Source organism: Cervus canadensis, chromosome 23 (assembly GCF_019320065.1).
Source record: "Cervus canadensis isolate Bull #8, Minnesota chromosome 23, ASM1932006v1, whole genome shotgun sequence".
Lineage (NCBI taxonomy): Eukaryota > Metazoa > Chordata > Mammalia > Artiodactyla > Cervidae > Cervus > Cervus canadensis.
In genome coordinates, this window is record NC_057408.1 from 17,547,278 (window position 1) to 17,567,127 (window position 19,850).

Here is a 19,850-nt window from a genome sequence, read left to right on the forward strand (position 1 = left end):
ATTTCACTAATGATGTCACATCTTTTCATGTGCTTGTTTGTCATCCTTATAATCTTCATTGGTGAAGTATCCAGGTTTTCTGTCCCTTTAAAAGTTGTTCTTATTGAGTTGTGAGTTTTTAATATTTTAGATACAGGTCCTTTCATCAGATACATGGTTTGCAGTATCTTCTCCCTGTCTGTGCTTTGTCTTTTCATTCTTTTAGCAATTTCTTCTGACAAGAAAAAGTTTTAAATTTTTTATGAAGCCCAGCTTATTAGTTTGTTCTGTTGTTGATTGTGTTTTTGGTGTCAGATCTGAGGCATCTTTGTCAAACTCAAGGCCACAAAGGTTTCTCCCTGGTTTTTTCCCTGGAAGTTTTAGGTTTCACATTTAGATTTGTGATCTAATTAACTGTGAGTTACTTTTTGTTTCTGGTGTGAGGTATGGATTCAACTTTACTGCCTTTGCGTGTGGATGTCCAAAGACTGTCTTTTTCCTCCACTACATCACCTATGCATCTCTGTCAGAAGTCAGCTCTCTGTGTGTGGGTCCGTTTCTGGACTCTGTTCTGATGATTTATTTCTCGGTTCCTGTGCCAGCACCACACTGTCCTAATTACTGGCTTGGTACTGAGGTTGGGATCAGGTAGTGTTAGTCCTCCAGCTTTGTTCTCTGTTCTGTGTGCTTTGCATTTCCACGTGGATTTTAGGGTTAATTTGTCACTTTCTACATAAAGCATGCTAGGACTTTGGTTGGGGTTATCTTGAATCTATAATCTGGGAAGACTAGTCATCATTATGATTGTGCAGAGAGTGTTACCACAGCCACCCTGGGGCTGCTGTCCTTAGAAAGGCCTGCCTCCCCAGTGGGCCCCCGAGTGATGTCTGGGAACTTGGATTTTGGGAGACTTCCCGTTGTTCCCAGAATTGGCGAGAGGTGCTCTCTGTGCTTCAGTTGTCTGGACACCTGTTGTCTTTATGGAAATTTGGAATTTCAGTGTGTGTTAAGCGGAAGGTGTCATGCGACCAGCCCCCAGTAAAAACTCTGGGTACTGAGGCCTTGGTGAGCTCCCCTGGTCACTGTCTGTTTCTGGAGGATAAAGCTCATGCGAGGGAGAGGCTCCTGGAAGCCATAGCTGGAGTCCTCTGGGCACTGCCCAGTTGCCTTTCCCTTCGTTGACTCAGCTGTGTGTCCTGTGGCCATGTGTCACAGCTGGGACTACGCCAGCATGCTGGGTGAGTCCCCCTGAAGATCACCAGACCCGTGGCTGGTCTTGGAGGCTTCGACACGACAGCATTGAGACTTCCAGCATAGGAGGTCCGTAGGCTCTCCTCTTACTTATGTCTTCTTTGGTTTCCCTCAGCAGTGTTTTGCAGTTTTCAGTGTACCCATCTTGCACGTTGTCAGATTTGTCCCTAAGTATTTCATATTTATATGGTATCATGTAAGGTATTGCTTTTAAACTTCAGTTTCTGATTGTTCACTGCTACTGTGTAGAAATGCAATTTACTTTTATAAGTCGCTCTGATAGCCTGCAATCTTGCTGAGCTCATTTGTTTGTTTTCATGGGCTTTAATGGGTTCCCTATATATTTGATAAGAAGATCATGTCATCTGCGAATATGGATCATTTTACTTCTTCCTCTCCCCCCTTTTCTTGCCTGATTGCTCTGGATAGTGCCTCCAATACAGTGTTGATTAGATGTGATGAGAGTGAACTTGCTTGCTTTGGTCCTGATCTTAGTGGAAACACATATATCTGTTTATACCCTGCCCACCTTGGTGTAATTGTTGTTAAATGGTTAACTTTACATGTGCTAAAACCCACTGCTACCTTGTCCTTCTTTGTTTAAATAGCCCCTGTGTGTGTGTGTGTGTGCTAGCCGCTCAGTCATGTTTGACTCTTTGCAACCCCTTCGACTGTAGCCCACCAGTCTCCTCTGTCCATGGGATTTCCCAGGCCAGAATACTGGAGTGGGTTGCCATTACCTTCTCCAGGGGATCTTCTCGACGCAGGGATAAAACCCAGGTCTCCTGCATTGCAGGAGGATTCTTTACCATCTGAGCCACCAGGGGAGACTTATCTGTTAATAAGATTTAAATGATAAAAAAAAATCATATATATTCACCCACTTGGTTACCATTTCCTATGGTCATTGTTGATCAGATGTCAGACATTGTGAATTTTAGTTTGCTGAATGGTGGATGTTTTTGTGGGCTTTAGACATTCTTGAGGTTAATTCTGGGAAATGCAGCTGGTCATCTGTGGGGCTCTTGGTCTCCTTGATCTCATCACACTTTGCCTTCCTCTTTTGTCTTGGATATGTGATAAATATTGTTAAAATGCATGTGAAGGTTCTTTCTCCTTCCTCTCATGTTTCGATGATGTATCCTCTTGGAAGGGGCCAGCCACTCCCAGGTGCTAGTATGTTTTCCTGGAACGTCAGAAACAGTGGTCCGTGGAGCTCCTGAAAGAGACGTTTCTCTGCCTGAGATACAGCAGGGACAGGCTTCGGGAAGTGGGAGTTGGTTGTGACTTGTCCTCTTTCCCCCTGACCAGCTCTGATCCCGCCTCCTCATGCCCTTTCCTGTCCTCAGGGACGACACCCCTGCACCCCTAGAGAGGGCACGCAGCGGTCTCCAAGTGGTGCTGGCCTTGGAGGCACAAACCAGCCTCCTGGATCTTGTTCTCTGAGTGCTGTTCGTCAAACAAGCATTGAATTGGGCAGATTTACTCCTTTATTGGAATTCATGCTTATTGATGATGATGTCTCATTACAATCATTAGGACCCTTTGAGAAAACACCCTTGAGTTCTTCATTCAAACCATGTCTATTTGGTCCTGTGGCTCCTAACCGTAGAACTGTAGGCAAGTTGCATAACTGTTTCTAGGCCCCCCACCCCTACTCAGAGGCAGAGCCTGGTGATGCTGTGGGGCCACACCCAATGTCCCCTCCTGGTCCTGCCTGCCTCCCCCTGCCCCACTTGCCCTCTTGCCTGGGCTGCCAGCTAGTTCCTGGGTGTGGTCCTCTGGTGGACCTGGGCTTCAGCTGCAGAAGGCGAATTCTGGTTCTGCTTTGGAGTTGGGTTTACTGCTGGGGGTTGTCCCAGCAATCCTGGTGGTTGCGATGATCACACTGTCATCACAGCTGCAGCAGTGGGTGCTCAGGTGGTGGGACTGTTGGGCAATAATCTGAGAGCTGTGATGCGTGAGTTCCGTCTGGAGTGTGGAGTCTGACCCACAAGGTGAAGGTCTATAAACCCGAACAGCAGGAATCAGGCTCATTACTGCAGCTCATCACACAATTAGTCACCATAAAAAGATCCATGTTCTTGTCGCGTAGGTTCTTGCATTGTGTATGCCTGTTTACTCATGTCTGACTCTTTGCCACCCCATGGACTGTAGCCCACGAGGCTCCTCTGTCCGTGGGATTCTCCAGGCAAGAATACTGGAGTGGGTTGCCATGCCCTTCTCCAGGGGATCTTCCTAACCCAGGAGTTGAACCTGAGTCTCCTGCATTGTAGGCAGCTCCTTTACCACTGAGCCACCAGGGTTGCCCCTCGTGAAGTGAATTATTTGGCTCTAACCCTTCGGAAGAGGCAGGTCCCTGAGCATTGAGTCCTGGGGGCTGGCATGTGCAGTGCATCCTGCCAGCATGAGGTTCCTCCTGCGTGACCTGGCTCGCCTGCTCAGGGCCCTCGAGGGTGCCAGGCTGATGGGAGGCGGCTGCTCCGTCTGTCGTGCTGGGGGCAGAAAGTGGGTGAGGGCTCATCTGACTATATGTTTCAAAAGGAATTCTTTAAATTTATCTGAGTCTTTGTTTTTTGTCACAAATGAGTTTAGTTACATAAAATGCAATTTCGTATTTTCTTTGTGTAAACATAGATCTTTTTGCAGACTTGGCAAATGGCAGCCATGTAACCGAGCTCTTTGGCAGGTGGTGGCCAGGCTCTGGGAACCTCACGCTCCCAGGGACGCCCTCTCCCCCGTTTTAACCCCACTGTTTGGTTTTCATGTTCCCCTGCATGTCTGTCACATGGATTCAGGGAGGGGTCCTGTCCTCAGTGTTCACTGAGGGAGGGGCTCGACAGGGTGCCGGTGCCACTGAGCACCTACAGGGTGACCTCTGCCCTTCACTGTGCTCCGTTTCTGGCATTTGTATGGATGAATTTTTTTGGCTAAAACAGCTTTGCTGAACCTGCCTGTGACACAGTGGGACGGGGACCAGCAGACTGGAGACAGTGACAGCCTGAAGGGAATAAGATGGGGGAGGTGGTCACATGGACCCTGCAGCCTGCCGGAGCCAGGGTGAACCCCGGGGCCCTCCCTGGGGATGGGCGGACATGTGTGATGCCAGGCTTTTCTCTGGGCACCATTCTCCCGTCCAGGCTTGTGCCAGCGTCCTGCAGCCCTAGGACTGGGGGACAGATATTTTTTCAAGTACCTGAGTATGCTAAGTCACGTCCTCCTCACATTGACCTCGACCTTCTCACCTGTGTCCTCCTCATGTTGACCTCGCCCTCCTCACCCATGTCCTACTCACGCTGACCTTGCCCTCCTCACTCGCATCCTCCTCATGTTGACCTCACCCTCCTCACTCGCATCCTCAACACGCTGACCTTGCCCTCCTCACTCGCGTCCTCCTCACACTGACCTTGACCTCCTCACCCGTGTCCTCTAACCACTGAACTCGCCCTCCTCACTCGCGTCCTCCTCATGCTGACCTCGCCCTCCTCACTTGTGTCCTCCTCCCTCGCGTCCTCTTCACACTGACCTCGCCCTCCTCACTCGCGTCCTCTGCATGCTGACCTTGCCCTCCCACTCGCGGCCTCCTCACGCTGACCTCACCCTCCTCACCCGCATCCTCCTCACGCTGACCTCGCCCTCACCCGCATCCTCCTCACGCTGACCTCACCCTCACCCGCATCCTCCTCATGTTGACCTCACCCTCCTCACTCATGGCCTCCTCATGCTGAGCTTGCCCTCCTCACTCACATCCTCCTCACACTGACCTCGCCGCCTCGCCAGTGTCCTCCTCATGCTGACCTCACCCTCCTCTTTCACGTCCTCCTCACTCGTGTCCTCCTCACGCTGACCTTGCCCTCCTTACTCGCATCCTCCTCACTCGCGTCCTCCTCACGCTCACCTTGCCCTCCTTACTCGTGTCCTCCTCACTCGCGTCCTCCTCATGCTGACCTCGCCCTCCTCACTTGTGTCCTCCTCCCTCGCGTCCTCTTCACACTGACCTCGCCCTCCTCACTCGCGTCCTCTGCACGCTGACCTTGCCCTCCCACTCGCGGCCTCCTCACGCTGACCTCACCCTCCTCACCCGCATCCTCCTCACGCTGACCTCGCCCTCACCCGCATCCTCCTCACGCTGACCTCACCCTCACCCGCATCCTCCTCATGCTGACCTCACCCTCCTCACTCATGGCCTCCTCATGCTGAGCTTGCCCTCCTCGCTCACATCCTCCTCACACTGACCTCACCGCCTCGCCAGTGTCCTCCTCATGCTGACCTCACCCTCCTCTTTCACGTCCTCCTCACTCGTGTCCTCCTCACGCTGACCTTGCCCTCCTTACTCGCATCCTCCTCACTCGCGTCCTCCTCACGCTCACCTTGCCCTCCTCACTCGCATCCTCCTCACTTGTGTTCTCCTCACGCTGACCTCGCCGTCCTCGCTCGCATCCTCCTCACGCTGACCTTGCCTTCCTTACTCGCATTCTCCTCACTCGTGTCCTCTTCACGCTGACCTCGCCCTCCTCACTCGCGTCCTTCTCATGCTGACCTCGCCCTCCTCTTTCACATCCTTCTCACTCACGTCCTCCTCACGCTGACCTCACCCTCCTCACTCGCGTCCTCCTCATGCTGACCTTGCCCTCCTCTTTCACGTCCTCCTCACTCACGTCCTCCTCACGCTGACCTCACCCTCCTCCCATGTGTCCTTCTCATGCTGACCTCGCCCTCCTCGCTTGCATCCTCCTTACGCTGACCTCTCCCTCCTCGACCGCATCCTCCCCACGCTGGCCTCGCCCTCAACCCCACTCCCGGTTCATGTCTCTCTCTTTTGCCCTAGACTTCGACCCACACCACTTCTGGCACTGGAGCAGCTTTGCGGACTATGTGCAGTGTGTCCTGGCCTTCACTGGCGTGGCGGGCTACATCACCTACCTGTCCATTGACTCGGCCCTTTTTGTGGAGACCCTGGGCTTCCTGGCCGTGCTGACCGAGGCCATGCTGGGTGTGCCGCAGCTCTATCGCAACCACCGCCACCAGTCCACGGAGGGCATGAGGTAGGGGCAGAAATCAGATGTACAGGTATGGCTGCTTGGTGGTCAGTTCTGCTAGGAAAACTGCCAGTTCACGAGTAGTTTCGGTTTTCTCATTGGTCTCCTGACCTCTTGGTGTGCAAGCAGGTGAGTTTGTGTGCAGCAGGTGAGGGGAGGCCAAGAGCCTCCTGTGAAGCAGCTCACCGCGAGCCATGGATGGGGTGGGGGTCTACAGATGTCTCCAGAAGGCAGAAGGTTCAAGCCCTTTAATGCAGAGATGACACAGCAGATCCTTCCGCTGGACACCACCAGGAACAGGTCCAGGCACTTCCCGATGGAGCAAAAACAGTTTATTTGCAATAACATCAGGAAGTGTAAAGTGCTTAGGAATTAACTTAACCAAGGAGGAGAAAGACCCATACAGTGAAAACTGCAGAGACACTGCCTCTCACGCATTCAAACGGGGACTGTCAGAAGAACAGCAAGAGTTGGTGAGGATGTGCAAAAATTGGAATTCTTGTGTTCTGTTAGTGGGAAGCAAAATGGTGCAGCTTCTGTGGAAAACAGTGTGGCATTTCCTCAAAATATTAAAAATGGAGCTACTGTGTGCTAAGTTGTTTCAGTCATGTCTGACTCTTTGTGACCCCATGGACAGTAGCCCACCAGGCTCCTCTGTCCATGGGATTCTCAAGGCAAGAATACTGGAGTGGGTTGCCATGCCCTCCTCCAGGGGATCTTCCCAACCCAGGAATTGAACTGGAGTTTCTTATGTCTCCTGAATGTGACCCAGCAATTCTGCTTCTGGGTGTATAACCAAGAGAATTGAAAGCATGGTCTTGAACAGATATTGTAAGCCCATGTTCGTAACATAGCAACCACCCAAGTGTCCATCAGTGGTTGAATGGATAAGCAAAACATGTCCATCCATACAGTGGAAAATTAATCAGTCTTAACAGGAAGGAAATTCTGACATGGGTTCCAGTAGGGAAATTTGAGGACACGATGCTCAGTGGAATAAGCCAATCACAAAGACAAATACTATGTGATTGCACTTATATGAGCTTAGAGTTGTCAAATTCATAGAAGGTACCATGGTGGTTGCCAGGGGCTGGAGGAGGTGAGAAGGGGGAGTTATTATTTAGTGGTTATTTATCTATAGGGCTTTTGAGTGAGTGTCTCTCTGTACAGATTTTTTAGTGACTTGTCTAAGTAATATATTATGCGTATAGAACTTATCACATAATTGTGTCATCATTTTACCACTTTAGATGCAGGGTAGAAACTTTACCTCCCTTGATGATGTATTTAATACATTATATATTATATACATAAAATGTTCCCCTCCACTTATAATTTTCTTAAATATTTTCTCTATTTGTATTTAGAACATCAGATAATGTTATAATTTTTGCTTCAATCAGCATAATGCATAAAATTGAAGAGGAATATTGTATTTACCTTTATTTTTGCTTATGATATTCTGTCTTCCTTCCTACTCCAATATTCCTTTTCTTGTTTTTTTCTCCCTTGTTCTGAGAAATTTCTGAAACCAGCCTTTAAGGGTATCAGGTGATGGCAGGTTTTTTCACTTTCCCCTCACCTGAGAATGTCTTGATACCCTTTCATCTGAAGGATGTTTCTGCTAATGTAGTATCTGGTTTGATCTTTTCTTTTAGACCTTGAAAAATGTGCCGTTTCCTTCTGGTCTCCACGGCTTCTGATGAGAAAGCCATTGTCATTTTATTGTTTTCCCCTATTGTTGTTTAGTCACTAAGTCAGGTCCAACTCTGCGACCCCATGAACTGCAGCATGCCAGGCTTCCCTGCCCTTCATTGTCTCCTGGACTTTGCTCAAAGTCATGTCCATCGAGTCAGTGATGCCATCCAACCATTTCATCCTCTGTTGTCCCCTTCTCCTCCTGCCTTCAATCTTTCCCAGCATCAGGGTCTTTTCCAGTGAGTCAGCTCTTTACATCAGGTGTCCAAAGTATTGGAACTTCAGCTTCAGTCCTTTAAGTGAATATTCAGGGTTGATTTCCTTTAGGATTGACTGGTTGGATCTCCTTGCAGTCCAAGGGACTCTCAAGAGTCTTCTCCAACACCACAGTTCTAAAGCATCGATTCTTTGACACTCAGTCTTCTGTATGGTCCACCTCTCACATCTGTACATGACTACTGGAAAACCACAGCTTAACCATGTTTCAACTTGCCAGCTCATCCACTTGACTGATGACTTGAGGACATGGACTGCATCCCATTCATTTCTTTCCCTAACATCTGACACAGTGTTTGGAAAATTACAGCAGCTCAGTAAATATTTATTGAATGAACTAATGAAGGACTGAAATAGTTGATTCTCTATGTCACTTTTGGGAAATAGGAGAACCCTTGGGGATGCATTTATGAACATGGAAAATTTACCACTGTGGGTACCTAGCCAATTGGGCTAATTCTTGGAGAATTTGTGCACAGTGGCGAAAGTTGCAAAAGGCCCCGGTGGGTACCACGTCCCTGGTGGGGCTGCAGTGACTCATCCAGCTAAGGTGATGTTGGAAAGACGCCTGGCCGGACCACAGAGGTTGGGGCTACTCTGCAGAAGTGCAGCCACGGGTGTAGCCATCCCACTTCTGGCCTCGGTGGGGTGGGGGGGGTGACCACGGGAGTGACAGGATGAGCAGAAGTTCCTGGCACTTGGAGGGGAGCCTGGGGAGCTGTGTGGGGGCGAGCAGTGCTGTCTGAGGAGGTCTTGACTTTAGGACGTGAGGGATGCATGTGGTCTTGTGCTCTGCGACCACAAGCCCCTCTCCCCTGGTGCCTCCTCACCTGACTCCACCTACCCACCTCCACAGGGTGCTGGTGTGATGGGTTGGGGTGTGGGGTATGAGGGTCAGGGTGCTGGTATGAGGGGGTTGGGGTGCTGATGTGAGGGTCAGTGTGCTGGTGTGAGGGGGTTGGGGTGCGGGGTGTGAGGGGTCGGGGTGGGGGTGTGAGGGGTCAGGGTGCTGATGTGAGGGGGCGGGGTGTGGGGTGTGAGGGGTTGGGGTGTGGGATATGAGGGGTCAGGGTGCTGGTGTGAGGGGTCAGGGTGTGGGGTGTGAGGGGTCAGAGTGCTGGTGTGATGGGTCAGGGTGCTGGGGTATGAGGGGCGGGGTGCTGGGGTCTGAGGGGTTGGGATGTGGGGTGTGAGGGGGTCGGGGTGTGGGATGTGAGGGGTTGGGGTGCTGGTGTGAGGGGTCAGGGTGCTGGTGTGAGGTGGTTGGGTTGCTGGGGTGTGAGGGGTTGGGGTGTGGGCTGTGAGAGGTCAGGGTGCTGGGGCAAGGGGTCAGTGTGAGGGGTCTGAGGGGTCGGGGTGCTGCAGTGAGGGGTCTGAGGGGTCGGGGTGCTGCAGTGAGGGGTCGTGTGGGGGTGTGAGGGGTCGGGCTGTGGGTGTGAGGGGTCGGGGTGCTGGTGTGAGGGGTCAGGGTGCTGGTGTGAGGGGTCAAGGTGCTGGGGTGAGGGGTCGGGGTGCAGGTGTGAGGGGTCAGGGTGCAAGTGTGAGGGGTCGGGGTGCTGGGGTGAGGGGTCGGGGTGCTGGGGTGAGGGGTCAGGGTGCTGGTGTGAGGGGTCAGGGTGCTTGGGTGAGGGGTCGGGGTGTGGGTGTGAGGGGTTGGGGTGCTGGGGTGAGGGGTCGGTATGAGGGGTGTGAGGGGTCGGGGTATGGGATATGAGGGGTCGGGGTGCTGGTGTGAGGGGTCAGGGTGCTGGCGTGAAGGCGACATTGGGGTGCGGGTGTGAGGACGCAGAGGCAGAGCGTTTCCCTGGGGCGGCAGGCAGCGGGGTGTGAGAAGGCCCGGAGGTGCCGCAGCCCCAGCCTCGCGTGGGGTAGAGACCCAGCCATCAGCTGGCGGGTTCTGAGCGGGCCCGAGCCTGTGGAGGAGGCCGGTGTCTGCCCCAGACATACGTCGCTGCTCCAGTTGGCTCCGCCTGCAGGGTCCTCTCCAGACCGCACTCGTCCTCGTTAAGGAGACTGACTTGATGACAAGCAGCTGCCGGCCCGAAAGCCGGCTCTGGGGGCGGCGTGATGAGGATGGATGGTTCTGCGAGCCCAGGACGGTCAGGCTCCAGGGGGTCTGCAGGGCCGGTCCTGGGGCCATCCTGCACTGCTGCCCACGCCCCCTGCCAGCTGATGGTGCAGGTGATGCGGGGCCATGCCAGTGACAGGCGGCAATGGGGCCCCAGGCTCAGGGCAGGGGTGTGCTTCTTGTTCCTGGGCATCGGGCTGGGGTCCATGCAGGGTGACCTTGCTCTGTGTGCTTTTAAAGGCCCAGCACCCGGGGACAGAGGAGCCTGGTGGGCTACAGTCCACGGGGTCACAAGAGAGTCAGAAATGACAACTGAACCAACTCTCTTTCTTAGTGAGTGAGCAGGCTGAGTGCTTGAAGAGAAAGTGCAGGCCTGGAGCCTCGTGCAGTTTTGTTTTCTGTAAAATTAGTTCTTCTTCACAGAAGTCTGTGTAAGAGAACCTCTAAGATGAAGGGATGTTCATGTGACAGTGGATCAAATCTGAATCCGCTGTGTTAAACAGGCCGCCCCAGCGTCTGCTTCTCTCAGCCCAGCTCATGGGCGCCTGGGCTCTGTGTGTCCTCTCGGGGGTCTTCCCTTGGCCCCAGCCTGGTCTCTGCTCTGTCCCTGACAAAGTTGTCACACTGTCCCCAGGGCAGGGGCCTTCTTTCCTTGCTCAGTGCAGTGTCCCCAGCACCCAGAACGGCTTGGCTGTCGAAGGTCAGTGAGTCTGACTCCATGATCCTGAGAAGGAGACTCCAGGTGTCCCTGTGCAGCTGAGGCTGGTCTGACCTGTGCCCCCAGGGCCAGCGCCCTGTGCCTGTGGGTTCAGGGAGCCTGAGCTGTGGTGGCTGGGGTTCCCTGAGTGTCCAGCCCGACACTTTGCAGCCAGACTCCTGGCGGGCAGATGGCTGGCTCCCAGGCGGAAGCGAGGAGGGTGGGGTCGTGAGGGAAGCGCCCCTCACCTGTCCACACCCCAGCCTGGAGGAGAGAAGGCGGCATGCTGGGTGTGTGTGTGGTGGCCCGATTCAGCCTGAAACCAGAACCTACCCCAGCCCGCAACACCCTGGCCGGTGGACAGCCCCACTGGCGAGGACACAGAAGCCCCCTGAGGTTGGCTCCTCCTGTCCAGAGCTCAGGACCAGAGCCCTCCCGCCCTCTCCAGTGTCCACGCCTGGACTCAGGACTTGGGCTCAGGGCTGCCCTGCCCCCGTCCCCACTGCCCAGCAGCTGCACCACATGGACTGACTTGAGCATCCTCAGGTGTCCCCCCAAGAGGTTTCTGTTTCACCCCCAAGATGGAGCAGCCCTGGACCTTCTGGGACTCGAGACTCTTGAAGCCCTGCAGCCAAGGCCAGCTCTGATCTGCTGTGGGACACTCAGCCTCAGACCATCAGGAGGTGCAAGAGGGGAGGGGCTGTGAGGTCCCGCTCAAAGTCCAGCTTCGCCTGTCTCCCAGGGGACCTGCCCAGAGGGTGTGCGCCGACGCACACAGGTGTGCACCCTCACTCATGCACACAGACACATGCACACATTCACACATGTGCACACACATATTCATACACACACACTCACATGCATGCTTTTGCTGCTTCTACCTTGGAGGAAATGCAGGAGGTACTTTCGAATGATTTTCCTTTACAGAATGTTAAGCGATAGTTGGAATGGTGCTTCTGAACCAGTAATAGAAAGTGACGCAGCTTTGAAATAAGGTCTCTAATGAGCGCTGCAGCCCTGAAAGGCAGCTTGTGAGCCAAGTTCCTTTCTCTTTCCTCCGCGTTTTGCTGCATTAGAAGATGTTCCCCAACAAGTAATTACTGGAGAGCCTGGGGGCGGGTGAAGGGGGCCAATGTGGGGAAAACCAGCGGTGGATCCAGTTATCACCGAGGAGAGGGAGGGGCAGGCGGGAAGCCTGCGGTTGGGGGCGGTGTTCAGAGAAAATGCTGGCCCGGGCCGAGGGGGCCCCAGGAGGAGGTCACGTGTGTGGTATTGTGAGGCGGGGATGCTTCTGGGAGCAGCAGTTCGGGCCAGCTGCTGGCTTGTCCCAGCCAGGACACTCCTGGCTTTGACAGCAGCGTCCAGTGTCCAGTGTCTGGGAAGTGCTCACCTGGTCCGGCTCCAGACCTGCCCTCAAGCCTGGGGCCTTAGCTGCTTGGGAATCAGGGCAGCGTCTCCCCAGGGCCACGTGTGTGTCACTCCCAGCCCCCCACCCATCGTCCTCTGTGTCGTCCTTGACACGTGGTGAGCCTGCCATCATGAGTGGAGGTGCCGTGCATGATGCCCATTAGAGTGCACCTGTGGGTGTGTACACGCAGGCACACCTCCACCACAGTGCACACCACACTTGCACACCCAGGGGCCAGTCAGGAGACGAGGAGGGCTGGAACTTACAAAGTCCAACCAAAGCCCTGGAACTTACAAAGATAACTTCATGGAGTGGTAACTTGTCACACCATCACCCATTTAAAGTACCCCATCCAGTGGATTGTAGTGCATTCACAGAGCTGTGCAGCCATCACCAGTCTAATTTTAGGACGTTTCGTCACCTGAAAAGCAGTCTCGTGCCCGCTGGTGATCGCTCCCCACTGCCCCCGCCTCGGCCAGGCCTTGGAACCACTGATCTGCTTTCTGTCTCCACGGCTCTGTCTGTTCTGGACACATCAGAGAAATGGAATGACATAGCATGTGGTCCTCTCTGCTGCTTTCACTCTCCGTGACGCTCCCAAGGCCGTCCACAGTGAGCGGCCAGTGTCCATCCTTCCTGAGTGACAGCCACTGTGCTCACAGGTCAAGCTCTGCTGATCTCCTCTTCAGTCGCTGGACGTCTGGGTGGGTTGGCGTCTTCTTGGCTACTGTGAGCAGGGTTGCTGTGAAGAGCAGTGTTGTCTGTGTGCCAGTTTCTGTGCAGACGTGTGTTCCTCTGTCTTGGACACACTTAGGAGTGGAGCTGGGGAGTCGCGGCCGTGCCATTTTACGTTCTCGCTGGAGGTGCGGGATTCTGGCCTTTGCACAGCCTCACCAGCACTTGTTACCTTTTGATCACGTGGGTGTGAAGTCGGGTCTCCTGTGGCTTTGATTTGCATTTTCCTGATGACTGATGACATCAAATACCTTTTCCTGTGATTATTGGTCGTTTGTGTGTCTCTTTAGAGAAAGGTCTGTTCAGATTTTTGCCCATGTAAAAATTTGATTGCTTGTCTTTTCTTATTGACTGGTAGAGATCTTTAAATATTCTTATTGGTTTGCATACATCTTCTCCATTGCAGGCCATCTTTTCACACTGCAGCACAAAAGATTTGAATTTTGATGAAGTATATCTTTTTTTTTAACAAATTTCTATGCTTTTGGTGTCACACCCAAGAAACCTTGTGACCCATGGTCACAAAGACCTACTCCTGTGTTCTGGGTAGGTTTTGAATTTTGGGAGAGCTTTGGATGGGCAGGAAGGAGGGGAGGTGTGGGCGCGGGCTCGGAGGTAAGAGTGAGGAGTGGCAGGCAGGTGTGTGGGCTCCGGTGGGGCCGGCGCAGGTGCAGGAGTGAGGCTTCTGCCACGTGGGTGCTGGCTGGGAGAGGCATTCTGGTTGTCTGGATGGGGCAGGGGCGAGGTGAGAAGTATTTTAGGAATAGTCATCAGGCTGCTCGGTTTGGGAGGAAAAATGCTGGCGCCAAGAATGAAGTAACAGGAGCCTGGGTTAAACTCATGGGGAGGGTCAGGCACAGGATGCAGCAGCTGGAGTTGGGGCCGGGGTGAGGAGGAAACTAGAGAAAGGAATCAGCTCCCGGGCCGCCCACCCGGCCCATCCCCAGCTGAAGAACGCAGCCTGGGGACAGTCCCCGCCTGCCTAGACCGGCTCCCACAGCTTCTCCCTGCCCTGAGCTCCCTGTGCCATCCAAACCCCAGGCTGGCGGCCCTCAGTCGAGGAGGGGTCTTCTTGGAGACCCTGCCATGTGCAGCAGACACGCTCCAGCCTTGGTACACATGAGGACGTCCCTGGCCTGCTGGACGGTGGTAACTGGGCCTCAGGGCTCGCCCACCTGATAGCTGTTGAGGGTAACAGGTGGCCTGACACCGTAGGGGAGAATGGGTCTGGGCCTGTGCACACGCCCACAGGGTGCAGGGTCCAGGGTGACCAGGGGGTTCGGAACATCAGCTTGAATGTCCAGAGTGTCCACACCTGGCTTAGGGTGGCACTTGGGCTGGCAGGAACAGTTTGATTAAACATTTGCCCTGAGCCCTCAACACGTGGGGCTGGTTGTGGGGCCTCGGAAGGCTGTCGGATTCCTGCTTCTGGGGCGAGAGCCAACTGAGGGCCAAGGCCAGGAGAGGCATCTGGGCAGCTAAAAATGTCCGTGAGTGTCAGGCAGAGCCCAGCTCTCGGTGTTGACCTCACGTCTCCACTTGCTAAGGTGAAGGTACACCTGTGCCTTCAGGCCCAGAGGGACACCAGCTGGGACGGGCTCAGCTGTGCCTTCTGCCACCCCTCCACAGCCCTTCCCACGCTGCGAGGCATTGGCTGTGTGTCCTTGGGTGAGTCACCCAACCTCTTTGTGCCTCAGCGTCTCCTCTCTAAAAGGGGCACTGCACAGGCCACCATGTGGTGTCTGTTTTTGAAGGGAGGGTCCTTGGGTCTTCTGTTAAGTTCTGGTGTCTCTGGGGGAGACTGTGTCTTAGCTCTTAATTCTGTAGAATGGAACTAGAGTCATTTATGACATTGGTTCTCTTCCCATCTTCACGGCCATTTGCAGAAATTGTGGTTGCTTGTTGGAGCTTCTCCTGGAAATGCTTGTTCTGTGGGTGTGGGTTTCCTTTGAAATGGAAGTGCTCTGAGCTGAAGAGCTGTGAGCAGCCTCGCTGCAGGCCGGCATCTCTGCCGCTCTGGTCTGCCACGATGCCCACAACCTCCTGGGGCCGCCCAGCCACACTGGTGCCCAGTCCCCGGTACACGGTGCTCCCGCCGCAGCTGTGGACATGGTCTCATCCCAGCGGTCACTCTGGTGCATTCGCCCACCACGTGTGTTCATCCCCCTGCCTCTGCACTTTCCCCAGGGTTCGACGTGTGCAGGTTGACCCCAGCCACTGCCAGGCGGTCCCCGTGCCCCCACCTGCTGTTCCTTCCAAACACCGCTGTGGGGGTCCCACCCAGTCCCCTCCGTGTCCATGATGTAGAGTCACCTGCAGGCCACTTGTTACTTCACTCTCAAGTTCTGAGTTGGTGCACCAGAGCAGGACAGAATTTGGATGGAGACAGGGGCACAAGTTTGTGGGGAAAGATGCCACATAGAAGAGAGGACAGCAACAAGACACCCTCCCTCCTGGTCCTCAGCCTCCGGCCAGGGCCCACTAGGTCTCATCCACAGGGACCAGTCAGCAGAGGCCAGCACTCTCAGGATGGATGCTCCCCAGGCTACCAATCTCAGGTCTTTTCACACCAGGCCCATGTCTCCCTTGAGTGCACCTACAGACAGGACCAGATGGATGGAGCAGCCCTGGGTGCAGGAGCGGGCGGACTGTGGGAGGACATATTCCATGAATGACAGGACACATCTTGTTTTCCCACATCTGTCAGTCTGGACTCCTGCACAGCCCCAAGCCCAGAAAGGTGCACGGGGCAGAAAGCTTCCTGTCTCAGGCGTGGAAAGGGGTTCCCCCAGGACCTTTGGGGCAGACCACCACTCAAGTCCCACGCTGGCCACTGACTGCTGGCCATGCTGTGCAGATCTGAGTGGTTTTGAAAACTGAACTGAATTCAGCCATAGTCCCCAAATACCAGCCACAGCTTGCAGCTTGAACTTAACCATGTCAGTTTCCTGCTGGAACAAAAAAAACAACATTCTCCACAGGATTGCAGCAAGACAGAGTCTCCTTATGTAGTGTTAAAAACCTCCAGGATGTAAACCAAAATTACTCACCATGAAGACTAGGAAAATCTCAACAACTCTCAAAAGAAAAGACAACAGACAACAAAGAATCGACACAGGGACTGGAGTTACCAGCTTTTAAAGGCACTGGTGTAACTATTCTCTAAAGAGCAATAGCAGATACTCTTGAAATCAATGCAAAGATAGACCATCACAGGAGAGAAATAAATGCTATGAGAGAAATAACTAAAAATTTTAAAATTGAAAAATACGGTAGCTGAACAGAAAACATACTTCATTAGTGCATTAGTAGAATGGAGATGACAAAGGACAAATCAATGAACTTGAAGATTGATACAAATCGTCCATTCTGAACAACAGGAAAAAAAAATTGGGGAGAAAAGGAGAATAGACTCAGGGACAGCAGCAGATGTCTAACATTTGTGTCACCCGAGATGCAGGCGAGGCGAGAGTGGTGCAGAAGAGTTGAAGAAATGATGTCTGAAAACTTCCCAAATTTGGCGCAAGATCCATGTACGGATTTAAGATACTCAGCAAGTCCCAAATGTGCATTCTATCACAGACCGTGAAACCAAAGTCAAATGTCAAAAGCTGCCAGGGAAAAAGGACTGATGATGTGTAGTAATCCTGCTGTTTAAATGCAGAGTTATATCAGCTAACTGAAAACCAAAGTCTTTAAACACTGTGTGAGCCCAGATGACAAGCCAGCAAGAGTTGCAGGGCCGTTTGGACGCAGACGCCTGGCGGCAGGGTAGATGGGGGCTGGGCTCAGAGCCCCAGCCTGAACCATTCTCCTGAGTAAGGATCCTGGAAGCTCTAGCTATCAAGAGTGCAGGTCAGGGGAACTGTCCACTTTCTGCCCTGCTTCTGTGTGATCCGTCTGATGCTCCAGTGGGCAGAGCTGGGGATGTGGGGATCACTGCCCTGGACACGGGTCATGGCCCCTCGCCTGGCTTTACTGATAAGAACCAGCCTGGGGTCAGAGGCCTCCCAACCCCAGGTGGATGGGGACACTTCAGGAGCGCAGAGCGCCTGCCCTGCCCTTGGCACAGACGGCTCAGACCTGCATCCTGTCCCTGGAGTCCTCCCAGCCGACAGGCAGCTGCCCCCACAACTGTGGCCTGGCTTAATCAGCCACATAAGGTTCGCCTGCTGTGGAAATGGGTCTGATTTAAACATTTTATGCAGGAAAACAATGTGCTGGTGCTTGTGCCTGGCCAGCCAGCTGTTAGACGTTGAGAGGTGTGTGCAGACGCGAGCGGTCAGAGATGCATGTCTGCTCCGAGGACTGGTCTGAGACTCCTGGAGCAACACTGATGACTGGAAGGGGGTCCCCCTCAGGCTGTCTTGGGAGTGAGGAGCCTGGCTGAGCAGGAGTTACCAAGAGAGGCCCCTGGTTTCCTGCTCAGTGCCCTGGGTGCAGGCCAGTTCTGGTGCTGTGAGCTTGGCTGGTGGGACACGGTATGACAGGCCTCTCCCACCTGAGGCCATAGCAGGTCAGCTGAGGGCCACACGCCTGCTGTGCCTGCAGCCAGGACGGGACATTTGTGAGCCCACATGGGCTTGGCCCTGCGGCACCCTTCTCTGCCCCGCAGACCTGAGGCTTCTCCTGCCCAAGGGCCTTCCTGTCCCTGCGGCCATGCACGTGGCGACTTCATGGCCAGGACAGGAGCGTGGGCCAGGGTCTGGCATGTCCCCTGACTGACCCCTGGGTTAAGTCCCCTGACCGCCGGTCTGTGACCCCTGGGTTAAGACCCTTGACCCTGCTGTGTGACCCCTAACTGTGGTCTGTGACCCCTGACCCCGGTCTGTGACCCCTGACCGCTTCTGTGTCTCCGCAGCATCAAGATGGTCTTCATGTGGACGAGTGGAGACACCTTCAAGACGGCCTACTTCCTGCTGAACGGGGCGCCCCTGCAGTTCTCGGTGTGTGGGCTGCTGCAGGTGCTGGTGGACCTGGCCATCCTGGGGCAGGCCTACGTGTTCACCCGCCACCCACTGAAGCCAGCCCCCCACGCGGCCCACCCCACCAGCGCAAAGGCTCTTTGAGGCGGCCGGGAGGATGAGCACGCGGGACCGAAGCTTCTGGCCCGACCACCTATGCTCCACGTGGGCAGCGGAGGCCACAGCCCCGAGACGGGTCCGGCAGTGGGGGACTCGCCTGGCCTCTGGCTCTTGGGCATGGCAGGGCCCAGGGGCCAACGCTGCACTCTGCCGCCCAGGACTCCATGAGCAGGTCTCCCCAGGCGGGGCTGCTGTGCTCTTAAGCTGACAGAAAATAGGCCTCTCTTCCACTTCAGCTCAGGACACCACTGGCCAGAGCCTGGGGCAAGCTCACAGCCCCGGGCGGCAGTCCTGCACCCTGTGGGACCCAGGACCTCCGGGAACCTCCGTGTCTCCGGCCCCGGGCCCCTGACGTGGCAGGTGGGGGGCCCTGCAGCCAGGCCGGGTGTCTCAGGATGGGTGAGACGTGGTAGGAGTGAGAAACAGCACCTGGGAGCCTGGGTCCCCACCGGAGAGGCCCGCGGTCTCAGGCCAGCCGGGGTGACGCACCGCAGGGTCAGGCTGGGCCACGTGGGACGCCGGGCTCCGGATTCCTAACCCTAGGGTGGCACCTTTCCAGGCCCTAGTGGCCTCGCTGCTCCACCGGCCCCTCCTGGTGAGGCTGCTGTGGACCCAGTCACGTCCGGCAGAGCTGTGGCCGGCATGGGCCCGGGGTGTTGGGAGCGGGCCTGGGTGCTGGTGGGCCTGGGGTGCGCCCGGGAAGGCTGGGGGCTCAGGTCCAGGACTGGGCTGCCCCAGGCATCCATTCCCTCTGGGAACCGTGCCCTTTTCAGACGCAGCCCAAGGCATCCGTATTCCAGGCCTGGAGGCACCTGCGGGTCAGGGCAGGGGGTGGCGGAGCAGGCTTCCCCACGCTGCCCCCACCTTCTGCGTGGCCCTCCGCATCCCCTGTGTCTGACGTTGGCCCTCTTCAGTCTACATGGGCACCTCAGTCTCCCGGGTGAGTGTTCTAGATACTTCTGCAGGCTTTCTGCAGGCACTTCCCCTCCTGCTGGGCGGAGGGCCTGTGGCGTCCGTGCTCCCCGGGCCACTGCCAGAGTGCCTGTGTTCGTGCGGTCGGTGGAATGCGTGCAAAGCCGACTCCTCCTCCTGACTTTTCCTCAAAAGCTCCTGAGTGTTTGAGGATCCCGTGCAGATCTCTGGCCTGCAAGATGCTCTGAAAATCTTTATTTTTTAAAATGAAGGGAGATGTCTGTTGCCGGGTGCAGTGGTGCCCTGCATGCCCCGTGTGGGAGCCCCACAGTCCTGTCAGGGTGACTTTAACTCAATAAACTGCTCGCGGATCCAGTGTGGCCTTGTGAGTGGAGTCGGAGCGCGGCCCAGGGCAGAGTCAAGGGCCCGTCTGTCCTTCACCTCGGGGGATCCAGGGAAGTGCTGGGCCGGCACCCCGCCCTGGGGACAGCGCTACCTGTGACACCGGGGTCGCCCCTCAGGCTCCCGGGGGACAGTGCTGCCTGTGACATGTGGGTCACCCCTCAGATCCCTGGGGGACAGCGCTGTGACACGTGGGTCACCCCTCAGGCTCCCAGGGGACAGTGCTGCCTGTGACACGTGGGTCACCCCTCAGATCCCTGGGGGACAGTGCTGCCTGTGACACGTGGGTCACCCCTCAGAT

At 55.0% G+C, this 19,850-nt stretch overlaps 1 protein-coding gene across 4 annotated transcripts in view; it reads left to right on the forward strand.

Moving 5' to 3' along the window:
• SLC66A2 (solute carrier family 66 member 2) overlaps positions 1 to 19,523 on the forward strand; it is a 42,833-nt gene extending 23,310 nt beyond the window's left edge. For 3 of the 4 annotated variants that reach the window (XM_043444390.1, XM_043444389.1, XM_043444391.1), the window contains 2 exons: positions 6,059 to 6,275; positions 18,013 to 19,523. In XM_043444390.1, coding sequence (XP_043300325.1) covers positions 6,059 to 6,275; positions 18,013 to 18,220 — 425 coding nt within the window. In that variant the 3' untranslated portion in view covers positions 18,221 to 19,523. The remainder of the gene's footprint in view (positions 1 to 6,058; positions 6,276 to 18,012) is intronic. The other variant, XM_043444392.1, reaches the window with a different exon arrangement.
• Positions 19,524 to 19,850: the final 327 nt, after the last annotated feature.